Source organism: Eschscholzia californica, unplaced genomic scaffold, assembly GCF_041429995.1.
Source record: "Eschscholzia californica isolate CP2 unplaced genomic scaffold, dmEscCali1.0.p SCAF_3, whole genome shotgun sequence".
NCBI lineage: Eukaryota > Viridiplantae > Streptophyta > Magnoliopsida > Ranunculales > Papaveraceae > Eschscholzia > Eschscholzia californica.
Window position 1 is genome coordinate 28,317,213 of NW_028238420.1, and position 22,050 is coordinate 28,339,262.

The 22,050-nt window shown below is 35.0% G+C and overlaps 3 protein-coding genes and 1 pseudogene across 3 annotated transcripts; 1 reads left to right on the forward strand and 3 right to left on the reverse strand.

Moving 5' to 3' along the window:
* Nucleotides 1–2,865: 2,865 nt before the first annotated feature.
* On the reverse strand, nt 2,866–3,318 carry LOC147549349 (uncharacterized). The gene has a single exon (XM_086668282.1). It carries the CDS (start codon nt 3,316–3,318, stop codon nt 2,866–2,868), a length of 453 nt encoding a protein of 150 aa, XP_086524408.1.
* Nucleotides 3,319–4,367: 1,049 nt separating this feature from the next.
* On the reverse strand, nt 4,368–5,171 carry LOC147549350 (secreted RxLR effector protein 161 pseudogene; annotated as a pseudogene).
* Nucleotides 5,172–6,689: 1,518 nt separating this feature from the next.
* LOC147549351 (RNA-binding (RRM/RBD/RNP motifs) family protein) lies at nt 6,690–9,904 on the forward strand. Its single transcript, XM_086669349.1, has 6 exons — nt 6,690–7,027; nt 7,139–7,179; nt 7,368–7,531; nt 8,326–8,425; nt 8,562–8,731; nt 8,992–9,904. Exons 1-6 carry the CDS (start codon nt 6,975–6,977, stop codon nt 9,469–9,471), a joined length of 1,008 nt encoding a protein of 335 aa, XP_086525475.1. The 5' UTR covers nt 6,690–6,974; the 3' UTR covers nt 9,472–9,904.
* A 4,133-nt stretch (nt 9,905–14,037) lies between these two features.
* On the reverse strand, nt 14,038–17,283 carry LOC147549352 (uncharacterized). Its single transcript, XM_086668283.1, has 4 exons — nt 17,113–17,283; nt 16,745–16,834; nt 15,485–16,660; nt 14,038–15,360 (listed from the first exon to the last, which is right to left on the reverse strand). Exons 1-4 carry the CDS (start codon nt 17,281–17,283, stop codon nt 14,038–14,040), a joined length of 2,760 nt encoding a protein of 919 aa, XP_086524409.1.
* Between the last annotated feature and the right edge of the window lie 4,767 nt (nt 17,284–22,050).

The window sequence follows — 22,050 nt, forward strand, 5'->3', positions numbered from 1 at the left end:
AATATGACGACCCTTTGCTGTGACGCCTCGTATTCCGAATCACGGTTTGCAAGACAGTTTATAAAAGAAATTCGGTCTAATACTAACTCAAACTATTTTCAAATATAAACCCAAGCCAAAACTCTGATCACGGGTTACAAATCAAGAACAAACGCAACAAGAAATCAAATATAGTTTAAACCTTTTGAAAATATGTTCGGAAAATGTGTAACCCGAAATAGTTTTCATAAGGCGAAAGATAGGAAATTTTGACAGAGTCTCCTCTGTAAATTGAACCTATGAAACCTGAAAAACCTGTCAAACATTCATACATGTTTTCATAAACTTGAACATAACAATAACATCAAATTAAAAGTGACAAGGTGCATATTATTTACATGTGTACAATCACAAATCAGGGAGAGAGCGATCCTAACTATTCTAGATGATACATATATAATATTAATATTGTGATGAAATCTAAGGTTGAAAACATAATAGAAATTATATTCTTACATAATGTGAGCAAACGAAGTAAACTGTGTCACTCCGGGTCACCAACACCTGCAACTGAACAAAAACAAATAGGAATGAGATAACCCGAAGGTCAGCTTAGTAGAATACCTAGACATCCTACCCACACCATAAACATCAACAGTTTAATATATCAATAGTTATAAGTGTTACATATATACAGATATATCAATATGAACAACAAGCAAGGCAATATAGCAAGATAATTGAGATCACGATTGAATACGCCCTCAGTCGGAGTCACTAACTATTCAGCTAGGAAGAACCGGTTGGGCTTTTTTAGTGCGTAGGCAGGCGGCGCCTTATCGAACGTTTGACTACTGTAGTGTACACATGGATCCACGTAATACCCCGGTAAGAGCTTCCGTAACTCTTCCTTCGTCATCATCGCCCATCAGGCTAGCTTGTGATCTCAATACGCATCGAATAGTAAATCTCACCCAAACAGTGATACGCTTAAAATATGTCATGACTTACCCAGACGACTATAAGAGCATCGTCGTGTAGCAGAGTCATATACCCACGATGATACAACTATCTCATCTTGAGGCGCATCCTACCTCCGACCAGATCTGATGCTTCCTCGCGAGGTAATTCTTTAACCATTCGAAGAATACCCAAACATATGCATGAACCTATAAGAATATTTAATGATCTGAGTGACTCCCAAAACTACAAGAACAGAACCCTTCTAACAGGTGCCGTCAACCAGATGAGACGAGCGTTCTTGTGTCTCAAGGTAGGGTAAACCTTGTTTTAGGCCAAACTTTTACAAGTCTCCACTTTCAGGGATTAAGTATTTACTTATTAAGAAAATTCAGGTAAACACCCTCTTTCATTTCGGTGAAAACATTGTAAGTATCAATCACAACAAAATTAAAACCACACACACAAGTGACTTAGCAGAATAAATAAACAAGCATGGCATTAAGTCGATCCCCTAATCACTTCAAGGGTCGGAATACTCAAACTTCCATCTTCTCTGGACCCCATTCTGGGTAACCTAGAATGGTCATTACCAAACGGCTGCGCACGCACCAAGTGTAACCCATGACATAATTCATGACTAATCTATAACATAAAAATAAACAATGGGACCAACCAATGGCCGTCGGAAAACAACCATTAGACGTAACACAGCTTAAGCAATACCGCTACCATGTTATACATGCAGCTCAAGCGATTCCGCCACCACATATTTACAATTCACACAAAACGATCACACATCTCAAGCGATTCCGCCACCATGTGATTATTTTTTCGAAAAAACAATTTATTTTGAAAAGATAAACATCCATAACAGAGAGCACAACACATACATTCACATCATATCATGCCATAATTTGAACTAGAGAACGATAAAAAGAAAATAATAAATATATATATATATATATATATATAAAGTGGCGAAACGGGTGCTTCAAGTAAGATTCATAGGATGCATAAAATGGTCATTTGACAGTTACACAATTGTCAAGAGTTCTCTTGCAAAGCAAGAATGCATAAAATGCATGAAACTAGACTAAGAATGTCCTATCAGCACTATGCAGTTCACTGAAACACTCTACCGAATACCTGAAATGTATTTAAACCAACCAACCAATTTCTCATAAACTCTATTTTACATTTCAGCATCTCCATAAGCCGACAAACCATATAACAAACCCAATAATATGAATCTATAACTCAAACTGTCCATTTATGTGAATATATGACAAAATTCGGGTAACTATCTCTGTTCCAATTCATTCCCAAAATTAGTCCAAATATGAAATTTGAGAAGTAGAATAATTCGACAGCAACCCGCCTATATGCGGACATCCCAAAATAGTCCATAATATCCTAAACATGTTCCTAAACATAAATCATTCGAAAAAACTAAAGAATAATCACTTACCGTCCTTCAATAAACCCAAACCCTCTTGTTTCCTTTACTGCTTGATTCTCAAAATGACTTGACCCTAGAGATGACTCCTCCAGCAAGTGATATGTCTAAATGGGATACGGGTAGGTAGGGTCCACATGAAAAATACTTGAAACTCACTCAAACCACCATCCAATAAGTTCATGCATGCAATGAGGTGTGACAATTAACTTGAATTTTCAACCCTTCATTTTATATTAATTACTTATATATTTTAAAAAAAAATTTGTATAAAACTAAACTATTTCTACTTAAACCATTTTAAACTTAATTATATAAAACAAAACTCTTTATTTTCATAATGAATCACATATTCATATATATAACTTTAACAACCAACAAATCTTATTTTGTTATAGGATGGTGTGGACCAGCATTCCGGGCTGCTAGTGATATTGTCCGCTCTGGCACACCTGGGTCTCACGGTTTTAAAAGGCCTCATTATGATCTGTGAAGTAATCAGAAATATCCAAGGGAGTTGTGTTCATTGGTACTTCAAATTCTGCAAAATTGGCTTCTATTTCTTTACCTTTCCCCTTAATGGAATTTTGGTAAAGATTAACCAAGTGTGTAGCAGTACGACAAACACGTGACCAATGCCCCTTCATACCACATCGGCGACAATTATATTCACGATGATTAGATGTTTGTACACTTTTTCCTTTGTCATTTTTGTATTTGACATTATTCCATATCTCGTGGTTTGATGCTAATTTTTGTTCACCTGAAAGCCTAATAGGACCACCACGTTGTCGATTATTATATCGACCTCGACCTCGACCACGTCCATTGCTATGTCTGCGTTCACGGTTCATTGATGCAACAACATTCACTTCAGGGAATGGTGCAGTCCCAATGGGATGAGCATTATGATTTTTCATTAACAGCTCGTTATTTTGTTCAGTAACAAGAAGACAAGAAATTAATTCAGAGTACTTTGTAAACCTACACTATCGATATTGCCGCTGCAGGAGCATATTCGATGCGTGGAAAGTTGAATATGTTCTCTCTAGCATGTCCTCTTCAGTTATATTCTCTCCACATAATTGTATCGAGATTTAATTTTATACAATGCTGAATTGTATTCACTTACTGTCTTAAAATCCTGTAAACGCAGGTGCATCCAATCGTAACGAGCTTTTGGGAGTATGACAGTCTTTTGGTGGTCATATCTTTCTTTCAGATTCGTCCATAAAACATATGGATCTTTTACCGTTAGGTATTCAGTTTTCAGACCTTCATGAAGATGATGACGAAGGAAAATCATTGCTTTTGCCCGATCTTGTGGGGATGTTTCATTTGCAGCCATAATAGTATTTCCAAGATTCATCGCATCAAGATGAATTTCAACATCTAGAATCCATGTCAAGAATTTTTTTCCCGTAATATCAAGAGCAAGAAATTACAATTTTGTAAGATTATCTGACATGATCTTAAGATTGTAATATAATATTCTATAATTTGTTGTGTAAATTACATTGAGTTAGAACTCTTTTTATAGGCTCTAAAAAGTAAGGGCATTCATGGGCATTTACACAAGGAGTTACATGCATACACATAAATGTGCCTTTAAGTTATAGGTTACACATGACCACATTAGTGTAGATGTTACATATTATAGTAGTGGAAGACAAAATATTACAACACTCCCCCTTGGATTCCACAACGTAAGAAATTGTCTCATTAAAACCTTACCAAGAAAATCCTATGGGAATAACCATGGTGAAGGAAAAAGAGTAGAATGTTCTTTAATATCTTCGATTATGTTAGAAGTACATAAACTGCCTCATTAAAACCTTGCCAAGGAAAATTCTATGGGATAAAACCGTAGCTAAGGAAAAAGAGTACAGTTCATAGATTTACAGTGTAAGATACATTTAAACTTTGTCACTTTCTTTCTTAGTTCACTCCCCCTCATGGATACTCCCCCTCATAGACGTTCAGACGGTTGAGATTGTGCAAGATCACTTAGCCGACGCATTCCGATGTTATAGACTAATTTCTTGAATGTTGAAGTTGGTAAAGCTTTAGTAAATATATCTGCAAGATTATCACTTGAACGTATTTGCTTAATTTCTATGTCACCGTTTCTTTGCAACTCATGAGTGTAGAAAAATTTAGGAGATATGTGCTTCGTCTTGTCACCTTTGATATATCCCCCTTTATGTTGTGCAATACAAACTGCATTATCTTCATACAATACTGTTGGAGTATCCTTGATTGAAGAAAGTCCACATGTTCCCCGAATATGCTGGATAATAAACCTTAACCATATACGCCCACGACTTGTCTCGTGAATAACAATTATTTCAGAATGATTGGAAGAAGTAGCTGTTATAGTTTGTTTTACCGATCTCTAGGATATGGCAGTATTACCACTAGTAAATAGATACCCTGTCTGTGACCGTGTAGTGTGAAGATCAGAGAGGTATCCGGCATCTGCATAGCCACATAATTGTGATTTTACTCCTTTCGAGTAAAATAAGCCCAAATCTATAGTTCCTCGCAGATACCGTAGTATATGCTTGACACCATTCCAATGTCTTTTGGTAGGTGCAGAGATGTACCTTGCTAATAAGTTTACAGCAAATGTTATATCTGGTTGGGTACAAGTTGCTAAATACATAAGAGCACCAATTGCCCTTAAATACGGTACTTCAAGACCAAGAAGATCTTCATCATCCTCCCGAGGACGGAATGGGTCTTTCTTTTCATCAAGTGAGTGAACAATCATAGGACTACTTAAAGAATGAGCTTTGTCCATGTAAAAGCGTTTTAAGACTTTTTCTGTATACATCGATTGATGGATAAATATTTCATTTTGCAAATGTTCGATCTGTAAACCAAGACAAAATTTAGTTTTGCCAAGATCTTTCACCTCAAACTCTTTCTTCAAATATTCAGCCGTCTTAGTGAGCTCTTCTGGAGTCCCAACAAGATTTAAATCATCTACATAGACTGCAATAATGGAAAATCTATTTTCTGATTTCTTAATGAATACACATGGACAAATTGCATTATTAATATATCCTTCTATCAAAAGGTATTCGCTAAGGCGATTATACCACACCCGTCCTGATTGTTTCAATCCATATAACGATCTTTGTAATTTGATCGACTACATGTTTGATGATCCTAACTTAGATGTTTTAGGCAAGTTGTATCCGTCAGAAATTTTCATGTAGATGTCACTATCAAGTGAGCCATACAAATATGCAGTGACTACATTCATTAGACGTGTTTCAAGACATTTAGATGCTGCTAGACTTATCAAATATCGGAATGTTATTGCATCCATTACAGGAGAATATGTCTCTTGGAAGTCTAAACCCGATCTTTGAGAAAAACCTTAAGCAACTAAACGTGCTTTATACCTGATAATTTCATTTGTCTCATTTCTTTTGCGCACAAATACCCATTTGTATCCTACAGGTTTTATATTTTCTGGTGTTTGAACTACATGTCCAAATACCTCTCTCTTCGCTAAAGAATTTAGCTCAGCTTGAATAGCATCCTTCACAGTCTCACTCTTAAATTGGTCTTGAGAGCGGCGTCAATGACATTTTCAAGGCGCTTTTGAAACGACCCTTGACGTGGCTAATTTTAAAGGCGCTACTTAATTGGTCTTGAGAGAGGCGCCAATAGTACTTTCAAAGGGTGCTCTTAAAACTATTCTTTTGACATTATCGCTTGACATACTTGAGTTTACAGTTTACCTCCTCAATTTGACATAATTGAGTTTACCGGAACAAGGTTTTGAAAAAAAAAAATGCAATGTGTGAGGCACACATATTCGTTTATACCCAGGGACGGAACTACAGCTAGGCCGAAGGGGGCTATCGCCCCCCTCGACCTAGCCGTAGTGACCTCCACTATAATCTACAATAACCACGATTCACAAAAAATAACCTATTAATACATATAATACTAAATACATAACATCAACATTTAGCAGCTTCTTGGTAGCACTTTGTTGTTATAACTCAAGTGACCAGTGTTCGACCATGATTGCATATTTTCTTATTTTTTGTGTTTCAAGACTTCTCTAAGTGGGTTTGGAAAGGATATACAATTTATTTTCTCTAACATTTTAGCCAAGGTTATCGATTAGTCAACATTGACCCCTCTTGATCTTTGATCCTGATTCCGTCCCCTCTTTATACCTAAATGGATAGTTTTAAGAGCACCATGTCAGTGTTATTGTCATCCCTCTCCGGGCCAATTTATTAGCACCCCTCTCGAAGTGTTATTGACCCCCAAAGTGTTATTGCCTCTGCCGTGAGATTTTGAAGAAAAGAAGCGCCTTTTAAATTACCCTAATACCTAGCTGTCCATCGCTTGATGGGTATATATGCAACCTTCTAGATTTCTCTCCTTCTATTCGAATTTCGCGTGTCATTATTTTTGTGCCTCTTCCTGCGAAACCCTAACCTTGATTAAGACTCCATTACTTGTTCATCCAAATTCCAAAGCAACAATCTTGATTACTTATTTCGGTATCTCTCTCAGTTTCTATAGTTTCTCTTTCTAGGGGATCATGGGTTCGAAAAGCTATTCAAGGCATTCTGAAGGAGACGGAGCGAGTCCAGGGTTTGTATTTCTTCCAAAAATTCGATATTCTTCTTGCAGAATTATTTGGGTCAGAATATCGATGTTCTTTCTTTTAATTAAAGTGGGTTTTCTTTGTTTTCGATGATTCAGGAAGATTTTCATTGGAGGACTAGCGAAGGATACGAGTTTAGGTAAGTTCTCAAAACCTAATTTTATGTATTCTAGCATAATAATTCCTGGAAACTTTTATTATTGCTGAATTTAGCTACATTCACAAAGTTTATTTGTGGGATTTAAGTTAGTTTGATATCTAGGTTGTTTTATAGAGTTCAAGTGCTGATTTGATTTTCTTCTGCACTTTTATTATTGCTGAATTTAGCTACATTCACAAAGTATTTTGAGAAGTATGGGGAGATTACTGATTCAGTAATAATGAAAGATCGGCACACTGGGCAACCGAGGGGATTTGGATTCATTACCTACTCTGACCCATCTGTAGTTGACAAAGTGATTGAAGAGACCCATGTCATCAATGGAAAACAAGTAAGTCATCCCTGATTGCTTTAGAATTAATATTCTAGTTAGCAAGTAGTGGGTCGTTTCTTGCCTTCACATGAGAATTGAGATTATTAGCCATTTATGTAGGTTTTGGTTAGATAAGTAGAAGAGTTTTCTAGTAATGAATTGCCTGAAAAGAACGTTTAACTAGTTTTTTTTTTGGATATTGACTACGATAGTCAATGCAAAGGCATTAATACGATGTGATAAGCACGATAACTGCCGAATTTAAACCCTTACAAAAATGGGCCTAAAGGCCTCCTAAACAACTGGCCTAAAGCCCAACTAAATTACGTGTTTAAAGCCCATCTAACTACTTTATTTATACCCAAGTGCAATAAATCCTGATTTGCACTTCCATGGGATCGAACCTGAGACCTACGTATTGGGCAATAGATGCACTACCATCTGGATTGCCAGTTGTTGGCTACTAGGCTACATCTAAGTACTTAATCATCTAGAGATTGGAGATAGGAGAATTATGCAAGATTACCTTCTGAAGTTCAGTTGCATTGATAAACCTATATACTTTGCTTGTTGAGAGCCCCATGTTTGTACTTTGACTAGTTATAATCTGGTTATATGTTGAATTGGCTTTCTGGTGAATAGTTCATCAATAAAATCTAATATTTTACATTTGTTGATGATTTAATGGTCTGCAGACCTTCTGGTATTCAGCATATTAGATTTAATCTTATTGGACTCAATTTATTGATGAATTACACTGTTTGCGAGATATTCAGCATATTTAATCTATTATATGTAATTTTGGGTGTTAGGTTGAGATCAAAAGAACAATTCCTAGGGGTTCTGTGCAATCTAATGATTTTAAAACAAAGAAGATATTTGTTGGTGGGATTCCTCCGACTGTCACTGAAGGTACGAACTTTACAATTTAACTAGTTAAATTCATATTTCAGTTCCTCTTTCGGTAGAGTTCAATAAACAAGATTAGTTTAATACCTTGATGTTTTAGATAGCATTTTGTTGTTTAACTTGTTCATTGTTTTATTAGATGAGTTCAAGAATTTCTTCGAGAAGTATGGCAAGGTAGTGGATAACCAAATTGTTCGTGATCATGCAACCAATCGCTCTAGAGGTTTTGGATTTATAATATTTGACAGTGAAGAAGTAGTAGATGATATGATATCCAAAGGAAATAGGATTGATATGGCTGGTACCCAGGTTAGTTTTCCTGCAATGTCTGCTAAAAAAATTGGCGTAGATACAAGGATAGTTGTATCACTTGTCGCTTTCTTAGAAAATTTGAGTACTTTTTTCTTTGTTCAACATAAGGGTATTGTTTACATATTTCATCAATCTTCAGGTCAATTATTGTTCCATTTCGTATTTAGGCAGGGTCATCAAACTTGTTGTGTAGATGTACGAAAGCCAAGGTATAAACGTATTGAAGAACTTAGGTTAACTCACTTCCTTTCCTGTAGGTTGAGATCAAGAAGGCTGAACCAAAGAAAGCCTCAAACCCATCATCCGCTCCTCCAGTTGGAGGTGCTTCTAGGGCTCACTCTTTCAGTGACGGGCCTGGTGGATTTCAAGACCCCTATAGTTTTCGTGGGGGAGAATATGGTTATAGGACTCCTGGGGGATTTGGTGGTAGGTATGGTGGTTATGGAGGGTATGGGGGTGGTGAATTTGGTGGTGGTTACGGCCTTGGCGGCAGTTTAGGTGGTGGCTATCGAGGTGATACCTCACTTGGCTATTCCAGTACTAGTCGCTATGGGTCATACGTTGGAGGTGGTTATGGTGGAGGTGGTTACGGCCGAGTTGAGGGCTATGAAGGCTATTCAGGATATGGTGGTGGTTATGAATCTGGCCCTGGTCCGACGTATGGTGGAAGTGGAGGGTACTACGGAGGTAGAGGTGGTTATAGTGGCAATAGTCGTTACCATCCTTACGCAAGGTAGAAACATAATACAGTTCCAGTTGCTCTGAGCTCTTGTTCTAGAAGTTAGCAAAGGTTTATCTAGTTCTATACAGGTTTTGGCTCTATATAATTATCTAGAAGTGGTAGAAGTTATTGCAGGGAGATCTAGAGTTTTAGAAGACCAGAAGGCACAGTAGTATTATCATCTTGAAGGAAGTTTAGAAGATCTAGAAGAAGGCTCTAGTTGTCCTACTATTTGTCTACAACTTGAACTAGTAATTCCGGATATCTTCCAGTCTAGAGCTTATTGTCAATTGTGTTTTGGCTAGACTACAGAAATTTTTTCATTTTAGAATGTTAACTAGTACATAGACTTCCAACACTTGAATTAGAGTTACTCTCTATGTCAGTTGTTTTGGTATGTTTAGATAGATTTCTTTTCTGAAGTATATTATCATTTTTAGCATTTAAAATAGTGGTTTATGTCATGTCGGACTAGTTCTTTCTCTCACCAAAAGTCCTTCAACAATAGCAGTACATAGGTTGGGCTCTATTTGGGGTAGATTGCACAACGCATAAAGGTGTTACAATTAGTTAGAATAACCGTCGAATGATTTAAAATATGGGATTGTTCTCAATCGACAGGCAGAAGTGTTTGCTTCAAAGCCGATTGTCGCAATGATTCTACTATTAGGTAGGCTTTTTGTCTTTCTCATTGTAGGTTCAGAGTTCTTTAAGATGATGCCTTTATGGGATCTGGCCAAAATGCTCTGAAATCGACCACGATGGGCTGGAATCTCAAATGAAAGCCTTTGAAGAGAACTGAACGAACACTAGACAATTCTTTTATTGATGGTGGTACGTATACGGTGGGTAAAATTGCAGGAACAAAATAGAGATGAAAATAAGTTCTTTAACGCAGCTAAATACCTTGCATTGTAGTTTACCTGGCTTTAGGGGTGGTTATTGGGATGGGTCGGGTCGGGTGACCACTGGGTTACTCCTTCATCAGATAGGATTGGTTGGTTTCTAGAATTTTTTGTTTTTTAAAATTATAGGAGGGCTATGCTGTTAAATTGATTTGTGAGAGTTTGATCTCATTAATCACGACTTGATTTGTATTTAATATATCAAGATAGATTATTGTCATGTAATCTCAGGATATCAATTCCTTGTCTCAATAGAATCTCGAAATATAGAGATTCCATCTATTTAGTGAGCTCAAGCTCATACAGTGAGGTATGAGTGTCTGCTCATGCTAGATCTTCCAAAATCATCCCACATAACCATTTAACACTCAAAATCATCCCACATAACAATTTAACAAATGGATCCTCTATTTAAGGAGTAGATTAATGAAGACGAATTACCCATAAAAATCCTCTTTGATGATTAGTATATTACCTTAGAATCTTAGATCCTTCCATCTCTCTCCCCAATCACTTTACTTTCTTTCTTTTGTTTTCTACTCTAATGGGGCAGGTTTATTTCTTATATATCCTTGTCTGACAATCTGTAACCTTTCTCACCATTAAAAGTAAGTGTTACTGAACCAATGTTTTATCCAACAATTAGACATCTACAGCCAAAGGATGCTGTTGGGTTGGTCTGCGAACACGAAGAAAAAGATTTTGGTGTTTGAGATGCAATGACTAGATTTTTTTCATCCACACAATAATCTTCTTCGATCTCTTCATCAGTCTTCATTAGGGTTTCATTTTCACGTCCAACACGGCTAAGTCTAATAAAAATCAAACATCTTCTAACTTTCTTTTGGATACGTTTCATTGTTTCCTTAAATTATTGAGGGAAATTGCTTTTTGTGAGAAGCAAAAAGGAGTTTGTTATTATGTTTCATACATGGTTAGACTTGTTGTATTTGCCAAATTATACAATCAAATACATTCCTAATTGTATATTGAGATCAAACATGAGATGATTTGATCTTCATTTTCTAATTTAATATATGAATCTATAAAAATTTGAGTGTATGAATCTATAAAAAAAAAATTGTTATTGGTCACATTTGAGGTTAAAACTATAAAAAAAAGTTTGGGGTTCAAAAAATTTGCGTGTAAGAATCTATAAAAAAAAAAAAAAAAAACCTCACATTTTGTTGCCTGATTATTTTTTTGTTGGTAACAATCGTTCTGAGTGTAAATTGTTTCAGCGGTTAAAGTGCATAAGGATAACATTTGAGGATGAAACTACAAATAGAAAAGGGTTACTTTCTTTTTGGCCTCTTAGTTTGTGATTTGTTTCTTTTTTTGTCTTGTGTTATAATAAATTCAGACCTTATGTTTTATAAAATGGTCGGTTATCTTTAACACTTAATTTTTTGTTTTTCTAATTACTTTTTACTTAAAATTAGTTCTCATTTTATTGTATTTCTTTTCTTTCTTCTTTTTCTTTCTCTTGGCAACCTCCTTCTCTTGGGGTTATCATCCTCTAATTCTCTATTCGAAATCTAACTATCTAAAGAGAGGAAAATCAAGACAAAGTTGGATCATAAAATTCTCTAACTTCAAATCACAACGTTCCTGGAATACCATTTGCTTGAGTCATAATTTCTCCAACTTCAAATCTTTATAAATAGTACCAAAATTGTGTAAATACTCCAATGCTCGAACTAATTTCACCCCGTAAAACCTGGAATCAGACAAATGAAGGCTTTTGGTATAGGGACCTTGCTTAGATGTATTGGGACATTAATTTTAAAGGGACATTGGCACTTTTAGTAAGTAGACATTAATTTATAAACAAGTCCATCAAAACATCTTTTATTTATTTACAAGCCTTGTCAAATATTAATAATTCAGCAATAACTTAAAACCCTAAAATCATTTTGAAAAGAAAAAAAAAACACTAGCTTCTTTTGCTCGTTTCTCTTTCTTTTGCTCGTCCCTCTTTCTCTGTATCTTCCCTCCAGTCTCTCTTGGAAGCTAAGTTCTCATAATCATCTATCACATTTCCATCATCTTTAGTTAGTCATCAAGTTTGAGTGGATCATCTTCAACAAATATGCCAAATCTAAGAGAAAGGTAAGTTTTCCCCCAAAAATCTGAACATAATCTCTTATGATTTCACTGAAATTGGTTAAAGCGTAGGGGTGATTCAATAATTTGCAGTTATTTTATAACTCACAGCCAGAAAATTCATCAACCTCCAAGATTACATACCTTCTTTTTTCTCGTAGTATTAAGGTCTTGTATAGTCATCAAGTACACACATAAGGTGTTTGATTTAATGTCTATCAGAAAATTGTTTCTATTTTCCCGTCAAATGGTTAACAACTCAAGAGCAATCTGTTACAACTATTATATTCTTCTTTTCTTCCTTTAGTTATCATAGTTGTGTGGGTTTTACATCAATAAGCAACTGTGTTGGAATTCCTGCGTTCCATCCTAAAAAATTATAATAGCAACTTATAAACAAGTAGTGTCATTTATGTGTTTGTGACAATTATGATGTAAAACCTTAATTTGACACAAAAAAATTACCTCTACATGTTAGTTTTGCGTGTATATATTTATCGCAAGTACAAATTTCCTTTATAAAAGTTTAGGCTCGCCGTGTCATTTTAATCTTTTTTTTGTTGTTTCATTAAGCATTAGTTATTTCAAACTATAGAGTTTATATTCCTGCTTAAGCATTAGTTATTTCAAACTATAGAGTTTATATACACAAAAACTTCATGAAAGTCTTGAGCTGTCGTACGAGGAATCCAAAAGAGAAAAAGAAGCAGATGAAGAGTCTAATTCTAGCGATTCAGAATACGATGAGGAACAAGGAGATGATGAGGAAGACTGACTTGATGTTTCTTTATAGTGATTTTGTAGATCTATTATTCTGAAAATGATGAATTTTTTCTGCGAAGGGATATATTAAACTTCTAATGAATACTTTTGTTCAAGTAAAATCATGGTATATCTTTTGGAGATTTTTTGTTTTATGATATATAGTACATTTCTTGCAAATATTTTTGTTATGTTTAGTGATTCTTTTATGTCTGATTGAATATGATGTGTTTGAATAAGCAGGTAGTTTTTTCATGAATGTGAATACGCAAAGTTTTTCATCCAGAAATGTTAATGTTTGGAGAAATTCGTACAAAATTTCGGCTAGAGGAGACGAAATTGTAAGATAATTTCGGCTACAGTTGACGAAATTGTATAACAAATTTACAAAACAGTAGAATTTCGGTCAAATTTCGAGTCTTTCAATAATTTTGGTAAAATTTCGGGCATACTAGAAGAAATTATAAGCGAACTACGGCTACAATGGACGAAATATGAATGTAATTACGGCTACAGTTGACGAAATTTCATATCATTTTTATCAAACAGTGTTATTTCGGCCAAACTCTTAAATATTGTGACAAGCCTTTTATGAAATTTCGTTAATACGAAACGAAATTTTATAAAGATACATAATAAACAGAGTGTTAATTCATAACTTTTATTATTAAAATTCCTTGTATTTGCAAATTTCAAATCTATAACATAATAGTAACTAAATATTTTCTTTAGACTTGAAATATACAAACACCAAAGATATCTGACAGAAAAAACTTATACCCATGAACTACCCTGTGACATCAACCCAATCATTGAGACCTTCCATATCCCATTTCTTCTTTAAATTTGTCCATTCGATCTTCATACAACGCACACCACTTTGCTGCATTATCATTGAAAACTCTATCCCAATATGGATTACGTGGCAAACACGGCAGAGGAGATCCTCTTTCAAGGTTTACGGAAACATAGTGATTATCCGACACATATCCTAATACAATCATGTTATCTTTTGTCTCCGGTGATGGTGGTTTCAGAATAGGTACATATGTGAGACACAAGTGTTTGGAAAGGGAGACAACTGTTGTATCGAAAGTCTCTGCAATTACGTGTCCAAGTTCTGGCAGTAACATCCAATTTGCAAATGGAGCAGGAGTAATATAACAATGTAGTCGTTGCTTCAACTCTTCCACTATTTCAACAGGCCACATTCTTAGGTATAATGTGGAATTTGTATTCATATTCCTCAACATTGACGCTCTAACTTGCTTCCACCCATACGTGTTATCAAAATTGAGTTGCTTTGACACTGCATGATATCCACAATGTCCGTCTCCGGGAACATTATCAATTGAACTTGTATATTTTTGTAAAGTATTAGGAAATTCGTGCAAGTATGAAGAACGTACGCTAAGGTTGCTATCGAGAGGATAAATTGGGTTTGAACTCTTGAGTCGCACCATTTTTTCTAATTCCTTCTTTTGTTCGGTCAATGCAGCACACCGTTTTTCTTGTTCGAGAATTCTTTCAGCAAAATTTGGCCCTCCTTTTCTGGCGGCTTGCTTAGCAGCTACCTTACTTAAAACAACTTCATATTTTGATAGTTGTCTCTTTGTCGAATTCTCAAATGCAATTTGCTTCTTAGATTTCCGTCCTTTTCCTACAATTGGTTCACATGGCTCTTTTATATTTGTGCTTTTCGGGTTACCTATCAACTCTAGCTCAACTAACATTTGATCTCTTACAGAAACTGGCGCCTCATCCCACCTTTGTTGGATCTTCCCTAAAATAGGTAAGTCAAAAAGCGATACTTTAGTATAGTCCTTTTTTACTGTGTATGAAAGTTGTTTCCAATAAGGATCAATAACGTCAAGTGGTATGATAGAATCCTTTTCTTTAAATACTAAAATTTCATGTACCCAAGGTAATCCATAAGCACTCCGAACGTTGCATAAACAATTTTCTTTGTCGGCGTACAATTTCTCAATCTTCTCAATCTCGTCCACTATCAAATCCAAGGCCCGATGTGCCACCATATTACGTAGCTTATCAAACAACCTTCTGTTATATTGGCGCATAACGGTTTTTAGACTTTTTTTCAAATGAGTTTGTAATGCCGATAAACTCATGCTCTAACATCAGATGTACAGACTCCCAACACGTGACAAAATTTCCTTTTGAATTAGCTAAAAACCCTTTAAGTCTAGCATGTTCACCCTCTCCTCTACTCGTTGATGTAGTGCCAAAGTGTTTTACCTCATTAGTCCAAAAATGCACAAATTTCTCCTTAAAAGGTGTAATCCAAGTCTCCATACGATACCTTACTATTTCCTTATCCTTGTCAGTTTTAGACCACTTAACCTTGAACTCCGACAACTGTGTTTCAAAATCTTTTTCAGTTTCTGCCCATGTAACTAGATGCCAGTCGGCAATGAAATCTTCACAATCTAGGGCATTCCCTTCATATGTAGTTGCTGCACGGGATTGAACGTTTCTATTTATATGCCATGTACAAAGAAGATGATGAGCTTCCGGAAATACCACGCCAATTGCCTTCATTAGAGCAAGTTCTCTATCAGTTACAATAACAGAAGGAAGTTCACCTGACATATATAGTTGCTTGAGACATTCCAACCCCCACTTATAATGATCTTCCGTCTCTCGAGACATGAATGCACATGCAATAGTGAACGTTTTTCCAGTTGAAGTACAAGATACCGCATGAAAAAGGGGGTGCTTAAACTTGTTCGTCTTGTATGTGCAATCAATAATGACAACTTGGGGAAAACATAAAGCAAGACTTACACTCTTTGGATGTGCAAAGAATAAATCAGCTACCTCATCAGAGTATTCATGACACCGATGTTTCACCATATATTGGTGATCATTGCATAACTTGTAGAATTGTTGCATAACAGTCCTTCCCTCACTAGATTCAAGTTTGATTCGTTTTACTTCGTTGTATATTGTCGCATCAGTGCAATAAGGACCTTTGTTGCTCTGCTTAAGGTTCAAAAGAATTTGTTTTGGTCGGGATCCGCTCTTTGTTAAGGATTCAACAATTTCTTTTTCTTCTTTGGTTAACCGAGCAACATACGCATGTCCAGTAAGATCTTCAGGAAGAACATGATTGTGAAAACCATTATTTACTTTAACCAACCATTTCCCCTCGGCCACACATTTTCCTGTTAATTTAAAAGGACAATTACATTTCATTGACCCTGATCTTCTTTTTTTCACGTTAGCCTTAGGCGTGTAACCTTTCTTCTGATGACTAACATAAGCACGACCTCTCTCGCAAATTAACACGACAAAGGAACCAACTCCTCCATTATATAACTTTGTCTGTGAAGATCGAGTGACTAATACGGTTTGATGAAGTTTTCCATCATTTGTGCACCACTTAACAACTTCTTCTTTTGATCCAAAATACTAAGAATTTAACAAAAGTTAATCGTTAGTATGAAGAACAAAACTTGCATAAATATTAAATATACATTTAGAGTGTCAGTATACCTTATCCGTATCGAAAAACTTGGTCATATCAGGTCCTAAAAGGGAAGGTTTAACTTCTTCGAACCTTTCACCTTCATCGCAGATAATTGGCTACATAAAGTAAAATAGAATTAGTACAAACAACATTCGTAGAAGAAAAAAAATTGACCAATATAGCAGAATTTCGACCATTGTGGACGAAATTTATAAACTATTTCGCCGCTGAAATTTTGAAATCTTTTTGCTAACAAACATAATCAGTAATTTCGATCATTGTAGTCGAAAAAGGTCATCTTCACCAACTAAAAAAATGCTCGAAATTTGGCAACGAAGAGAAAACCTAAAATTCGATTTTCTTCAATTAAATGTCAAATAAGTATTCTTCTTACCTCTTGCAACAAGCCTTCACTACCATTATTACTACTTGATTGTGTTATTTTACTAGATTGAGAAAAACAATCTTGTATTAATGATACATCATCTTCTATTAATGAATCATCATCTTCCTTCCATGAAATATCATATTTTATTAATAAAACATCATCTATGTCTTGAGACATATTAAACACTTGAAATAAAGAATAAACAAGGCTATGGTGGTTATTAGTGTTGATTATTTGTTGTATAAAAAGTAAAAGTAGGGTTTTGTGGTGGAGTTTTTAGGGTTTAAAAGATGCCTAAAAAATGAACAAAGACATAAAATATTTTATTGTTATTTTTTTAATTAGCTTTGAATCCCTATAAATATTTATTTGTTTATTTTAATCCTTAAAATTAATGTCCTTCTACCAAATTAGAAAAGGGACATAAATCATAAAAAAGTTGCATTTGGAAAAAGTCCCAATACTATATAACCGTGTCCCTATACCAAAGCCCCAAATGAAAGAAAGAGAAAATCAGAAATCTAGAGAGAGAGAGAGAGAGAGAGAGAGAGAGAGAGAGAGAGAGAGAGAGAGAGAGAGAGAATTTAGGGAGAGTGAAATCTTAAACAATCTGATTAGATTAATTAAAAGATTACTTGGTAATGTCATTGAAAACCATTATCTTTGCCTAGCGTTTACTCAAGGATTTCTTTTTTTTTGAAACCACGCGAAACAATTTTTCATTCACAAGTGATTAAATCACAATGTTACATGGATGATCATAATTATTTCTCTCATCTGAAAACTTCATGAGAGTTACATACCTTTAAATGCAAAGTGCCTCATGAAGAGAAAGAAATGGGACTAGACACCGACTCAATAAAATGACCTTAAAGGTCGAAAAATGAAAGGATCCTAAAGATTACGGATGAAAGGACCCTAAAGGTCAACAAAATAACAGGAAAAAACTAAAAGAACCACTGTCGCTGTCACCAAAAAACCGCCTCCGTCGCCGTCACCGCCATGGAACACACCACGTACAACACCGAATCTTCATTGATGTTCATATACAAACCGTTACCAAAATCCATCTTTTCCTCTCCACGAATCACAATCGTGATTAGAATGATTATGAAACCTAAATCATACCCCTCCATTATAGATTGATTCGGATATATTCTTCAGATCCGGTCTATGACTTCTCACTGTTTTCTATCCGTCACTGGAAACCATATACAGAACCCTAGGTGAATCAATCCTTGTTGGAACTATGAACTCTCAACTGAATCTAACATTCGTCCAACGCCCAATCGGAACGATAAAGCTTCAACCTTTCTGCCAATAGATCTTAAAAATCAAGAAAAGGAAGAAACTTAAAAGATACATCAAGGTCTCAAGAGGAAGAGAAAGAAAATAAGAGTAATATTGATGAAGAAGAAGGATTAGACGAGGATGGAGACTCCTAATTTGAAGGAAATTGTTGGAATCCGCCTACGAAACCTTCAGGAACTCCAAACCCTAGTCCGGTAACCGCCAACTGGAGGCAGCGCCACCCTAAAAGAGAAATCACTCTGCCCGACTCCAAATCCCTTCGTTTATCTCCTGATCGAGCGTTGTTTACTCAAGGAATGGAGACGTTCTACGACGCAACAATTAATAGCGAAACCAACTATTTCATTACGAACGACAACTCCTTCCAATTTAGGTCATTACGGACGATTAATCAATTAAAAACAATCTCATTCAAATCAGATCCGTCAACTGAAATACTGAATCTCCATTGTGTTTCTTCTTTTTGTTCTCGATAAATGATTTGCAGATAACTTTCAAAGCCAAGTTTAAGTGAAATCTGATTTGTTTTGAACAAGAAACACAACTTCCTTTGACCCTCTTCCTAGAATTGATAATGGTTTTAAGCTTTCAAATCAATTGATGAAGAAACTTCTTGTTGATGTTCACTCATGGCGGTAAAAAAAAAATCAAGAGATTTTGAGTTTTTAAATCGAATTGAAAGTTTCTTGGTGATGAAAACTAAGAAATAGATGGGTATAGCATGTATTTAAGACAATGATTTTTTTAAAATTTTAATTAACTTTAAACGATAATTATATAATAGGATAAACACTTTTAAATAAAAATATTTTTGTTGCAAATATTTCAAACGAAACAAATTGAAAGTGAATTGAACGTTTTTTCAAAACAATTACAAAGAAGACATTGAGAAAATTGTACTTCTTAGTGTTTCCATTCTGAATTTTGGGAAGGAGGAAGAAGAGAAAAATGAGAGGAAAGAAGAAAAAATATTAAAGGATTCCTCAACATTCTTTCTTTGTATATGAGTCAATCTGAGTCGAGTTTTTAAGAAAGAAAAGATGGAAAGGGGGATTTATTTTCTTACGTAAACTAAAACAGAAGAAAAAAAATAAAGAAGTGTTAAAGGTATCAAAAAAGTAATATATTTTAAAGGTATTTTGATGGGTCGGTCATCTTTGGGGTCAAAAATAAATTACCAAATTTAACTTACATTTTGCCTTTAATGTATCCAACGATTTTTTTTTTTGCTAACACGAGAAGTTGCAGTTAAGTTGAGGAGGGATTATCTCAACAATAAATTGGACATAGATATCGAACTGAGTAACATCTTTGCTTACATCAAATTTGAACCATTAATTGAGAGAGACCAGAAACCAAACTATTTTGTTCCATAAGCACGTACTGAAGACACGGTAACAAGTAATTTAAAATGATAATAATATAATAGGATATACGCTTTCAAATAACATAATTTTGTTATAAATATTTCGAACAAAACAAAATAAATATTTTTAAGAGCATCTCCAATGCAAAATTCAATCTTAGATCGAAGTAGCACATAGGATTTTCTAAGGTTTTCTTAAAAAATCATCTCCAATGCAAAACTCAACTAAGATATCAAAGATGATGATAAGAACCTTCAGGTCTACTGACGGTCCGCCAAAGATAGACGTAATACTGATTGAAAACTTTATTAATAACTTCAAAATAATATCTTAACTACTATAAACTCAACCATATGTTAGGTTACAACCGGAAAATTTAGTCTTTAACTAGGACTCCTAATTAGACTTCAACTAGGACTCAATATTTAGAAATATAGAAACTCTTAATATTAAATAAAAACTCTAAATTATAGAAACTCTTAATATTAAATACCTATAAAATATCTAATTAGACTTCAACAATGATCCTAATACTTCAAAATATGGAAACTCTTAATTTTTAATAACTATGGAATATCTTTCTCTATCATTCCTCCTCCCTTCACAACATCCTTGCCCTCAAGTTGATCATAGTTAACACCGGGTCTCCCTCATCTTTCACACTTGGTATTTCATCATCAATCGTAGTATTAGAGATAAGTGTCTTCTTCAAAATAGAAACATGAAAAACATGATGAATTTTAGTTCCCTTTGACAATTCCAAATGATACGCTACTAGACTGATTCTTTCCAGTATTTTATATGAACCATAGTACTTTGGAGATAACTTCTGAGACACCTATCTTATTGTAGAACTTTGCCGATACGTTTGTAACTTTAAATACACGTACTCCCCTAATTGAAATACATCCATCCGCCATTTGTCAGCATATTGTTTCATCTTATTTTGGGTAATATGAAGATGGCTCTTTAAATTAGAAAGAATTTCACACAAAACTCCCAATGGTCCTTACTTGAGGAGTCGTTGCATGTCACTGCTGCTACTGATCTTCACTTTCCTTCCTCTTACACCTTCTAAACTAAATTTTGTACACTGTAAGGTGAATTTCATTGTTAAGTACTTGAAATCCCAAGTTATTGATCTAAGTGTTTGTAGCCTAATACCATATCACAAACACCAAGTTTCAGCATATAAATTTTTTTCGTGAAGGCATACTAATTAAGTTTATACTATAGGTTAAATCATTGCTCTTCACAAGAAACTCTTGATCCGCCTGCTATCATAACTTCAAAACAGTTGTGAAATACAATTTTTAATACCTAGCTTCTTAGGAATGGAAGCGTCATTAAAATTATGTGTACTACCTAAATCAATTAAAATGATAAGTTGATCCCTTTTAATTTCTCGTTAGACCTTCACGGTTTGTAGTGTAGGGAAATTGTCCAATGCATGCATAGAAATCTCCACATGTTCTTCTTCTTGTCTGCATTTCTTTATCAACTTCTCTCGGTTTCAGTTTGGTCTGCATCGTTATTCTCTTCTCCTTTCTCATTAACGAATAAAGTTTTTGTCTTACATCGATGGCCACGATGTTACTTCTCATCGCCGATGGTAACATAACTGTTGTTTCCTTCTTTCTTTGACTCCAGCTGATGTGAGTCGGCGAATTATTGGTGCTTCATTATTAATCTGGTTTGGTATTGCAGGTGGTCTTGAGTTCGGTGGTTTAGCGGTGATAAAGAGTTTTGATCTTGTAATATTTATATAACTTTGGCGCCTCAAATAGACTTTTTCATCATGTAATCTAGCTATACACATTGCATCACGTAAGTTTACTAGACTAAATGATTTAGTATCTAGTCTAACCTCATCTTTCAATCCACTCATGAAACAACTCATTAAAAAACTGTCTGGTAAATCATTAACCATGTTTGCAAGACTCTCAAACTCTTCTTGATATTAAAAGTAAGACCTTGTTTGTCGTAATTTTGCTAGTGCAACCCCTACATCTTCATACGTCGTTCTCCCGAAGCGACCTACAACTGCTTCGACAAACTCTTCCCATGAACGAAAATAGTTACCTCTTTTAGCCCATCGATACCATTCTAATGCTTTTCCATCCATATGATTGATTGCAAACAGAATCTTTTGGTCTTGTGGAGTGTTACAGAACTTAAAATATTGTTCATCTTGAAAAATTCATCCTTCCACATCGGATCCATCAAACCGTGTAAAATATAACCGTTCACCTTTAAAACGATTACT